At 42.6% G+C, this 12,320-nt stretch overlaps 1 protein-coding gene across 4 annotated transcripts in view; it reads left to right on the forward strand.

Moving 5' to 3' along the window:
• The window catches only part of LOC122539545 (B-cell scaffold protein with ankyrin repeats-like), a 273,798-nt gene that overhangs the window by 232,920 nt on the left and 28,558 nt on the right, over nucleotides 1-12,320 (forward strand). For 3 of the 4 annotated variants that reach the window (XM_043674513.1, XM_043674515.1, XM_043674516.1), the window contains one exon: nucleotides 11,152-11,364. In XM_043674513.1, the coding sequence (XP_043530448.1) occupies nucleotides 11,152-11,364 (213 nt within the window). The remainder of the gene's footprint in view (nucleotides 1-11,151; nucleotides 11,365-12,320) is intronic. The other variant, XM_043674514.1, reaches the window with a different exon arrangement.

Consider the following 12,320-nt stretch of genomic DNA (forward strand, 5'->3'; position numbering starts at 1 on the left):
ACCTTTCACATTTCCGACGCCCCTCCCCCAAGTCCCTCCTCCCTATCTTTTATCTTAGCCTGCTGGACCAACTTTCCTCATTCCTGAAGAAGGGCTAATGCCCGAAACGTCGATTCTCCTGTTCCCTAGATGCTGCCTGACCTGCTGCGCTTTTCCAGCAACACATTTCCATCTCTGATCTCCAGCATCTGCAGACCTCACTTTCTCCTCAAAGATATCTACATATTGAGTCAGGAATCCTTCCTGGAACACCTGACAAAAACTGCTCCATCTAAACGATTTGAATTAAGGAGGTTCCAATCAAAATTAGGGAAGTTAAAGTCACAAATGACAACAACCCTGTTACATCTGCACCTTTCCAAAATCTGCCTCCCAATCTGTTCCTCCATGTCTCTGTTGCTATTGGCAGGTCTGTAGAAAACAGTAAAGTGACTGCTCCTTTCCTGTTTCTCACTTACACCCATACTAACTCTATAAAACTCTGCTCAACAACCTCCCTTTCTACAACTGTGATACTATCCCTGACTAGCAATGCCACTCCCTCATTTCTTTTACCTCCCCTCTATTCCTTTTGAAACATCTAAACCCTGGAACATCCAACAGCCATTCCCACCCATGATATCCAAGTTTCCGTAATGGCCACAACATCATAGTTCCAAGTACTGATCCATGCTCTAACTTCATCACCCTTATTACTAATTCTTCTTGTGTTAAAACAGACAAAATTCAACCCATCACAATTCCTTGAGATGTGTGCTCTTTGCCCTCCACAAGGGCATGCTGCTGCTCCTGAGGGTTTTATTGGCCTTAATCCTTCCGAAGCAGTCTTTGCCTTCCTAAGAAGGCAGTGACAGTGATCAACATGCAATCAGCAGCAGGGTCCATCACTCAATGAAAAGGATCTAAACTGCGAACAGAAGGAGCAGGCCTCAGAACAGTCTTCAGTGGCATACCCTGCAGATGAGGTTGAGCACACTTTAGTCCTCACTGAGACATGCTGCACTCCAATAATGAGTAACATGTCTGCATCAGACAGCCACATTCATGCTCAGATTGTGCAGCAACTTGGTGAAAGTGCTGTGTCGGCTGAGTAGTTATCCAAACTTATCCAGAAGGGAGTGCCTGCAACACTCCATCTTTCCTATTCCAGAATCATATTAAATGCTCAGCTTCTCATTGCTTTCAGTACAGACTATCGTGACATTTACAAATTGGATGAGGAAGTGATGGTGTGTACCTCACACAGGACTCTTGAAAGTTAGATGAATAGTGGTTGCCCTTCAATAGGCATGGCCTTTAATAACATAATTGTTGCTAGCTTCCACATCATTGAGATGCTCAAGTTCAATTTGCAATTATCAGTGGCATGTGTCAAACCATCTGTGACCAGTGTCTGACCCCTAAATCCCTTCACTTTGCAAGCAGCCAATAGGCAATGGAATGATTGCAAATTAAACGTCCCTGTGCTTTCTGAACTACACTTTGTGTATTTGTTGCTACAATATTATTATGTCCAGCAAAAGTGGATCCCATGCTTTCACCCATTAAACTGGCATTTACTGCGCCCACCTCAGGCATTGTTCCAACCATTTTCTAATAGTGGCTGACATCTACAGAATGGAAAGCGATGGCAGTGAAAACAGCTCCTGGAGGAGACTGCCAGCAGCAGGCTCCACCTCATCTCTCATCAACTCTCTTTAGTGATCAGTGGATGGATACCAATGACTGTATTCATCCTAGTCCTGTGATTGACTTCAATAATCAGTCCCTAGACCTGACTGGCTAGATTCTTGACTGCTGTGTTTGCAGCTCCCTGACTGATGCCTCTATAATTCCCCTGACTAATTGTGCTGGCCCGATGGGACCGACCACTGAAGACCAAAGTTCCCTCAATGTGTGGTTGCATTGACTTCCAGTTCCAGAAGTCGCTTTAGTGCATGGGTCTCAGAGGTTGGTGCAGTGATGGGAAAACTTTAGACAGAATATAACTGAACACTCCCTCAACTGTACTGGTTCCCTGACTGAAGGTATTCCACGCAGACCACTGGCTGTGGCAAAACCCCAGGACTGTGCCTGGGACTGACAGTACTGGGCCATCCTGACAGTCAGTATAACCTCCTTACCTGGACTGAGGACTAACTTCTGACATGGCCAAACAGTTTAATGAACACATCTCAGGCAGATTTTACATGGTGTTGGTGTTAGATGGACTTCTTGGTGTGCTATTCACCAAGATGTTCACACCTCCACCCAGAAAGATCTCTCACTGACAAGAAGTCTGTCAATGTGACTGTGCAAAAGAGCCCCTTGAAATGGTAACACTGAGAACCTTTGACTCTGCCTCAAGCACCAATGCTCTAACAGGCATGTCACAGCAAGGCAATGCCTGAAGGCATCAATGGTGTGATCATACAGGCAGGTGCTAATTGTGTGAGCCCTGAAAGAGCAAGCGAGCAGCCTTGCAGGGCAACCTGGTCCAATTGTTGAGTCTGTGCACACAATATCCTCACAGCAACCTTTCAATGCTAGCTGCTGCAGGTTCCTGCAGTACAGATCTGTGCTTCATGAGTGACCTACTGGAGGATCGGAGAGCTGCCATTGTGGTCATGATGGGTTGGTAGATGCTAATATCTGTAGACAAATGGTGTGTATGTGTCAGGTGCTCTTGGATTGTTACCTGTGATTGTACACAATATGGAGGTTGTTCAAAGCAAGTGGCAAGCTGAATCCATCAGGTACCCATCCTAGTTTCTTGCATTATACCTACTTTGACACACTTGGTGAGATAGAAAGCTGAATATTAATGAGGTGATTTGTGCCATCAACAAAGCATTTAACAAGAAAAAAAAAACCCTTTAGTTGGCAGCTCACTGCTACCAAATAGGAAACTCACTCTGTGCTTTCAAAAAGCATTAAAGATAGAGCAAGTTGTTCTGATTGGACTGCTAGTCTGATTCTGCCACAAATCTCACCATAGCCCACTGCTGAGATCCCTGTAAGATCCCACCCTATAACTCTCTGCCCAATTCTCCATCTAGTTTCACAATCTGCCTCTGCTGCCTCATTCCTGATGAAGGGCTTATGCCTGAAACATCGATACTCCTGGTCCTTGGATGCTGCCTGACTGGCTGTGCTTTTCCAGTACCACACCCTCAACTCCGCTTCTCTGAACTGTCCATTCCACACATTCACCGGTCCTAGCTAAAGTAAAACAATGTAAGTTGTCAATGCACCTTCTCTCTTCAAAATATTTTTTGAATATAAGCAAGTGTACATACTCCATGAGTAATTTATTAATTGTAACATGCTTTGGAATGCCCTGAGGACATCAAAGGTACTATGTGAATATAAGCTTCTTCTTTTATTTAAGTTGTGCATGTCTGTAACAATCTGGAACTTATTGTGAAAAGGTGATTGTCTCGTTTCTTAAGAAAATAGGATATTCATTTCTATTTCTACGCTTTATTTTTATTTCAGCGTCTGAATAATGCTGTAAATGTTCTTGTATGAAGAATTCTCTGCCATTTGTAACACAAAAAGTACTAAGTTGTTTGCAGAATGCACACAAAGGAGATTCCTTGTTAATAATACATCAGTAACAATGAGATTCATACTTAATAATAGATCCATTGTGCAGTAACTCAGTGAATCAGAAGAATCTCTGTCTTAGAACCTTTCAGAATGTAGAAGATGATATCAGCAATTGTCAACTATGGCTAACTCTGTTGTTTAAGTCAAAGGTTTGTGGGTTTAAGCCCCACTCAGAAGCATGAGTATAAAATGTAAACTGACACAGACTTGGGCTCTAAAATGGCAAGTAATATTTGTACCATACCACACAAGTACCAGGCAGTAACCAACTCCAGAAAGAGGCAATCTAACTATCTCCACTTGATATTCAACAGCATTAGCTAAATCTCTCACAATCCAATCCAAGGGCTTACTGTTGACCAGACACTGAACTAAGCAAGATGTAAAATACTTTTGGAAACAAAAGCAGAACAAAGGCTAGAAATTCTGTGGTGAGTAACTCACATTCTGGCTCCACAACACCTCACTACCATCTACAGGGCACAAATCGGGATTGTGATGGAATACTGTCCACCTGCCTGGATGGCTGCATCTCCAACAACATTCAAGAGTTTTGACACCATCCAGAACGTAACAGCCCCCTTTATTGAAATCCCATCCATTGCCTTCAACATTCACTCTCTCCACCACCAAAGTATTGTGGCAACAATGTATACCATCCACAAGTGAACTGAGGTTCCTCAGACAACACCTTCCAACCCTGCCAACACTGCCATTTAGAAGGACAAGGGCAGCAAATATATGAGGACACCACCACCTGCAAGTTCACCTCCAAGTCAGTCACCATCCAGGTTTGGAAACTTTTGCTGTTGCTTCAGTGTCGCTGGCTCAAAATCTTGGAATTTCTACCCTCAGGGCATTGTGGGTCTTCCTACAGCACATGGACTGCAGCGGTTCAAGAAGACAGTTCACCTCCACCTTCTCAAGGGCAACTAGAGACAGACAATAAATGCTGGGCCAGCCAGCAAAACCTACATTGCATAAATGAATATAAGAAAACCCAGCTGCTTCCAGCATGCAAATGTCTTTCTGCCTCCATAGGTAGGTTGGTGGCTGCCATTGAGCATTAGGTCTAGCACCCTCAGGGTCTGCTGGAGTAATGCAAATACCTGCATTCCAATGCCCCAGCTATTGGTCCTCAGATAAAGATAAGATGACAACCAGCAGTGCATACTGAGTTTTCCTCCCTCACAAGGCAACAGTGTGGTTCCAGAAAGCACTCAGCTGGAGCAGAAACCACACACACATACCTTTCCAAAGTCTCCTCTCAAGACATCGTAGAGGTGGCTGGTCTCTCCACTCCAAACCTACCTGAGCCTTCCAATGCTTAGAAGTTCATGCTGAGGAGGGTTCACTTGTCTCTGACAAGAAACTCTCAGCATATAGTCAGAGACGTACAGCATGGAAACAGACCCTTCAGTCCAACTTGACCATGCCAACCAGATATCCTAACCTAATCTAGTTCCATTTGCCAGCACTTGTCCCATATCCCTCTAAACCCTTCCTACTCATATACCCACCTGTATACCTTTTATATGTTGTAATTGTACCAGCCTCCACCACTTCCTCTGCTGGCTCATTCATACATGCACCACCCTCTGCATGAAAAAGTTGCCCCTTAAGTCCCTTTTAAATCTTTCCCCTCTCATCCTAAGCTTATAACCTCTCGTTCTGGATACACCCACTCTAGGAAAAAGACCTTGCCAATTACCCTATGCATCCCCCTCATGATTTTATAAACCTCTATAAGGTCACCCCTCAGCCTCCGACGCTCCAAGGAAAATAGCTCCAACCTATTCAGCCTCTCCCAATAGCTCAAACCCTTCAACCCTGGCAACATGCTTGAAAATCTTTTCTGAACCCTTTCAAGTTTCACAACATCCTTTCTATAGGAGGGAGACCAGAATTGCACGCAATATTCCAACAGTGGCATGTCTGGGACACAAATGCACCAGGGCTGTCTGACCAAATCCCCAGGACCAACAGGCTCCAGAGTCGAACAGGCTTCCTCTATTCCAGCTGTGGGATCTGGGACAACACTGAAACATAGTGGGACAGAAAGAAAGCTTAAAACCTTTTGAAGACACTTTGATAGCATGGGTGACAACGATTTTCACGTTCACATTAATGCTTTGCCTTTGCAATGCGTCTGTTTGTTTGAGTCGCTGTTTAGCCTCAAATGTAACCATGCCAACATGGTACCTAACTTCATGTCTATACAGAATGAACTATGGATCAGTGTTGTGTTGAGAGCCTGTTGCAGTATGTAGACACAAGAAGGATAAGGTGTGTAAAGGACAGTGGGTTCTGCTTGCACTAATATCCCCTCTTGGACAAACATCCATAGCTGGCCACTATGACAGAAGTGTTGGTGCTGAATGAAGTGGTCAGGAATTTAAGGAACAAGGAGATGTACAGCACACTGACAGCCAATGCATTAGGATCACCAAGTGTAATGTTCTTGTGCTCTGGAGTGCCTGTTATCACTGGACATTGTAGCCCTCACTCTCACAGATCAAGACACTGAACGCCCTGACTCTGGGTGAGGTCACAGCCGTTTTCCTCCCCATTGTGTCTTTTCAATTTCCAGTTTGATGGAAGGAGACAAGGAGCAATATCCAGACGATGGCTTCCAGCTCTGTCTGTATGTGTCCCAATCACGTGAGGTTCCAAACATTCAGATACCTTTCCAGATAGCACTTTCTATGAATTCCACAGGCTTTGCATCTCCCCAGATTCCCACCCAACCTGCCTACATGAGCTTGTGTGTCACCACATTTCCCCGTCAGTCCTGGCATCTGAAATGTCCATGCTGGTGTGGTAATACACTGAAGTTAGGATGTTCCTGTTATGGATGAAGCCCCCCATCTCTCAACCATGATCTCATTCCTATCCATAGCCTCTCTCCCATTAGAAATACAGATACTCCCCTTTCACAATTCCACTTTGTCCCAGCCTGCTTGTCCCAGATCTCCACAAACAGTTCCTAAATCTCCTTCCTGTCGGCAGTGGCTCCTTTGTTCTTCTCCAACCCCCTTTCCCATAGTTTCTTTAGATGAGGCAACAGACTGTCTGTGGCTTACCCCTTTCTGTGATGGCCTAGATAGCCCCACAGAAGTACCCAGACCCCTGCCTGATGCCTATACATCTTTCCACATTTGTTCGCCCCAAATCCCATTGGTTGTTCTGGAGCCACAGGGCTGTTCATGACTCATTCCCTGGGTTGCAGAGACACAGTCCCCCTGACCAAAAATAACCAATTACCTAAACTGATATTGGAGCCTGCCCTTGACTTATTGTGCAAGGACCCCCTGACTAACAGGTACCTTCATGGACTTCAGAGAAGACTAAGACTTAAGTTCCTGATACTTTGAGACAAGGCTACTTACTTGCTGTGTATTTGCTGCATAAGTTGCTACACATGGTGGAGATGTGAGGTTGATTCAGCACACTGCTGTTCTGCAAGATGTATAGTCCGTTCAGAACAGCTGACCAAAAGCTGCCTGGTTCTTCTGCTGCAATAATAGACAAGTCTAGGCAAGACATGGATTCTGCAGGCAAGTACATAATGAGCAAGTGCTGAGAGAGCAAATGTACAGTCATGAGATGCAGCTTGATCCAATCCATAAGCTGGGTGCCTATCCTTGCCTGAGCATTCTACAAATGGATTTGGAAATTGGTGTGAGGATCCCGAGGGATTGGCAATTATCAGTTGCCCATGTCCATGGCAGTTGGTGCCCATGGATTGTGCATGTTGAGCAACATAGAGGCTCTTTGTAGCCAATGGCAAGCTGAAGTTGCAGGAACCTACTCTGACTGCCATGTTGAAAATTCGTAGTATCTAGCTTGCTCACGTGGTTGGTGGGATAAAAACTCCATGTTAGTGAGGTGAAATGTGCATTTAATTAGGTCATATACAACAATAGACCCCCTCCTTAATAGGCAACTCACCACTGCCTGACAAGAATTTCACAGCAATGCCCAGATGTTGTTAAAAGATGCAGTGAATTGCTTCTGAATTCAAATAGGCCTTCAGGACTTCTCATGTAATTTTACCACATTTCTTGTCAAACTCTACGTCATTCAGGCTCCTGTAAGATTCTGTACTCTGTATCTATTTATGCTGTGAAATCCTCTAATCATCTCAAACATCTTAATTAAATCCGCTTCTTAATCCTCTTGAGGGAATACAAGCCGAACTCTACAACTTGTCCTGTGAATTGAACCGTTTTAACCCTGATCATTCTGGTGTATCTGCAATCCCTTCAAGGACAGTGTGAATTTTTGAGAGTGTTGTGTAGTTCTCCATAATTTGATTTTTCCAAAAGATTTAGTGATTGCTTCAGACAAATAGACAGAGTCTAAGACAGAGGATTTTACAATAAGGAGGTCACAGCAAGGTTGCAGATGTTGTCCAGAAATATGTTGTGAGACTAGCTTGTTGGAAAGACTTGTACATTAATATTTGATCAGATTATAATTACACAACATCTATAATAAGTACGCCATGACTTAATTTAAATGTATGATCCTTCTGAATTCTCTGCCCCTACTTGGAGGCAGGGATTCCATGGCAGGTCAAAGTTTTTGAATTATAGATTGGTTACAGCATACATGAAGCAGACCATTCAGCCCAGCATATCTATCATAGATCTCTGTGATGGTGTGAAAAGTGTTGGCCATGTACAATGCCTCAATTTTATTCAGGATTTGCACATATAAGGATAGCTGCTTTGGAGAATATTTTATATAAGACATACATTTACTTTCCAGCATACTGCAGGTTTTTTCCAGCCCTCGGAGGAGCTGTTACAGAGAGAGTTTAGATGAATGGTGTGACAAGGATACAACCATGTCAGGAGGGATAGGGGTGATGGGATTGATGGCTTTGCCACAAACCTTTTTTTGTATTTCCAGAAAGAAAATGTAACAGTGTGATCTCTGATTCACGTCCATAGGAATATTCCCCAAATACTCATTGCTTGATAAACTGTCAGGAATTTGTCAAACTCCTTCAGCAGTCAAATGGAATTATTTCTCCAAAATGAAATATTTATTTAAGTGTGTACTAAATGCTGCCAGAATGTTTTACTCTGCTTTTAACATTTGTTTAATGCAAAAATGTGATCAGATTTGGGAGACAGCTGGGGCATATCCTTAGCATTGCTACTAGCTGCAGTGTTCGTGCCATCAATCCTACACCTCACTGATCTCAACTATTGCTGCAGGTATTAGTGCCAATTGGAAGCTGCGAATTTTCCAGAGAGAGGGGGCAGGGAATTCAGAAACCACAACTTACTGTTCATGTACGCCTCCCAGTGGCCAATTGAGACAGTTTTTTTATTCAAATATGGGCATCTCTGACTAATCCGGCATTTATTGCCCATCCCTAATTGCCCAGAGGACAATTACAAGTGAGCCATGTTACAGTGGGTCTGAAGTCACACATGGGCCAGACAGGTAAGAGTAGCAATTTCCTTCCCTAAAGGACATTAGTGAACCAAATCAAGAAAGGCAAAGTAAAAATGTGGAACAATCAGCAAGGAGAAAGCACAGTGGGAACTTGAAAAGCATTCCTAAAGGTGAAAAATCAAGGCCTTGAAAAGCTGGACTTCTATAACAGCTTGCAGACTGTCCGAACCTGCTTCACAACCAATGAATATTTTGTGAAGTGAAATTCCTGTTGTCGTGTAGAAAACACAACAATTTGTGCACAGCTTCCCACAAACAACAAGGACCAGTTACTCTTTTTTATTAGTGATGCAAATTGAGGGATAAATATTGGTCAGGAGAAGTAGGGAAACTCCCCTCCTCTTCTTCAACAGTGTTATAGGATCATTGTCACCAACAGTAACCGGCATTTGTCTAGCACCTTTCATGTAACAAAATGTCTCAAAGTCCTTCGCAGGAGCATTATGCAACAAAGCATGACACTAAGCAACATAAGGGAATATTAGGTCAGATGTCCAAAGTCTTTTCCATAAATATTTAAGTAATTTCTTAAATAAGGAGAGATAAACGAAGAGGCTGAGAGGGGGAATTGCAGAGCTTTGGGTTCAGGCAGCGGAAGACACAGCCACCAATGATGGAGTGATAAATTTTGGGAATGCTAGAGATGTCAAAATTGAACTTAATTCAGATTTTCTGAATGATTGAACAAAACATGAAACATATGACCTTTCTCATCTGTACTTAGCTTCTGATTTTGATCATTTATATTAGACAGTAAAACTAGTGAACAGGCCTGAAGTGATTATCTGAATCTTATTGTTTATAAAAATACTCATCACGAGATCTTCTGTTTTTGGGTAACTAAATGCAAATGTTACCTCAACTTCTTGTTCCAATGTTTACTCCACCAGCTGCAAAGTTATATTTTTGAAAGAAAATGTGCTTCTAATTGGTGCTGACTAGATAGACATTCTGCTGTTGCATACTTACCTGTTAGTGTTCAATGAAATAGAAATATAATTCAACAGAAAAGAAACCCATTTGGACCAGCTAGTCTTGTACTAGCTCTTTGATAGAGCTATCCAATTAATCCCGCTCACCCTGGTATTTCCACTGAGCCTTGCAAATGCCTCAACCTTCAAATTCTTTTTGAGGATTCCTACTGAATTTGTTTCTAATGCCCTTACAGGCTGTATGTTCCAGATCACCTCAAGCTCCCCTGTACAAGTGTCGAGGGAAGTGATACCAGAGTTGTATTGTCACTAGACTAATAATTCAGACATCGAGGTTAATGCTGTCAGGACATAAGTTTGAATCCTACAATGGCAAATAGTGAAATTTGAATTAAACAAGTCTGATTTCTGGGATGGCAGGACTGATGTACAAGGAGAGGTTGAATCAATCATGATTGTATTCTTTGGAGTTCAGCAGCATAAGGAGACATCTCACACAAACATATAAAATTCTAACAGGACTAGACAGATTAGGTCGAGGAAAGATGTTCCTAATGGTGGGGGAAGTCCAGAACCAGGGGTCAAAGCCGAAGGATACAGTGTAAACCATTCACCCAGGGAATGGTGAAACTGTGAAATTGCTACCACAAAAAGTAGACGAGACCAAAACATAGTATGATCCCAAGAGGGAGTTGGTTGTAGCACTTGGAGCTAAAGGGGTCAAAGGGGAAAAGTAGGAACAAATTATCGAGTTGGATGATCAGACATGATCAGATTAAATGGAGGACATGCTCAAAGGGCTGAATGGTCTACTCCTGTTCCTGTTTTCGATGTTTTGATGTTTCATTATATTGTTTTGTTTTGCAAACCACCTTAAATCTAAGTCTGCTGAAGTTATTAACTTCCCTGCCACTGAAAACAGTACTTTCCTACATACGCTATTAAAATAGTTCATAATTTTGAACAAATTTGGCTAATTTCAGTAAACCTTATCTCTCCGAAATGAGGTGAATTCAGAGGAAGATGAATTCTCAGCAATGTCTGATCCTCAGGCTCTCACTCACTGCCAGTACAATTCAGTATGGAGTGGGGATTGGATCATTTATATCTTTAAGATCCAAAATAGGAAATAAACTAATCACAACTGTTTTAACAGCAGCTAAAGAATGCATAGATATGGGAGAGAATGAGGAAGCAAAGAATGAGGAGGATCCATATTCTTTAACAATGGATGATGAAGACCCTTATGATCTAATTTTGCCAGAAGACAAAAAGGAAAGCACTGCCATCATTGTGAAGAGGCCACCAGCACCTATTCCTCGGCCAACAACCCTGCAATGCGTGGACAACACACCCTTTATTGCTCAAGGTATATCATTTACTGTAGCAATAGTTATTGCAAATGTTGTACTGAAACAATCTCACATTTTACCAGCGTTGGAATGGGATATTATAAAGCAGTGAAAATGAGTTTGTATCTTCCAATGAGAGATTTCATTCTCTTCCTGGTCAGGTGAATGGGAACAAGATGCTTCCTACACAAAAAATGATTACAGGAAAACTGGCTGTACACCAGGGTGGGGAAAGGCCTTTGTGATTCAGAGCTTTTAGGGCTGACTGGCTTATGCAGAGACTGCAGAATGTTAACCATCTGGAATGGGAGCTAGCTGATCACTGGTTAGGCCCCAACTTGGGATATTCTGTCCCGTTCTAAGATCACATTTTAAAAAGATGTCAAAGCTTTGGATAGGGTGCAGAGGAGATTTGCTAGAATGGTATCAATGATTAGGGGCTTCACTTATATTGAGGGACTGCAGAAACTGAGATAAGAGCAGAGAAGGTTAAGCAAAGATTTAATCAAGATGTTCAAAATTATGACATTTTTTGATAGTGTTAATTGGGAGAAATAATTTTCTCCAGAGTAAGCCGGGTTTACCACAAGGTACAGTTTTAAGGTAAATGGCAAAAGAAACAAAGAGATGATGAGGAGACCTTTATGAAAGGTCTTTATGAGACTTTTATGAGACGCTGTATGAAAGGGCAATTGAAGCAGATTAGAGTCATAGAGTCATAGAGATGTACAGCATGGAAACAGACCCTTCGGTCCAACCCGTCCATGCCGACCAGATATCCCAACCCAATCAAGTCCCACCTGCCATATCCCTCCAAATCCTTCCTATTCATATACCCATCCAAATGTTTCTTTAATGTTGCAATTGTACCAGCCTCCACCACTTCCTCTGGCAGCTTATTCCATACATATACCACCCTCTGCGTGAAAAAGTTGCCCCTTAGGTCTCTTTTATATCTTTCCCCTCTCAACCT

Source organism: Chiloscyllium plagiosum, chromosome 32, assembly GCF_004010195.1.
Source record: "Chiloscyllium plagiosum isolate BGI_BamShark_2017 chromosome 32, ASM401019v2, whole genome shotgun sequence".
Classification (NCBI taxonomy): Eukaryota; Metazoa; Chordata; class Chondrichthyes; order Orectolobiformes; family Hemiscylliidae; genus Chiloscyllium; species Chiloscyllium plagiosum.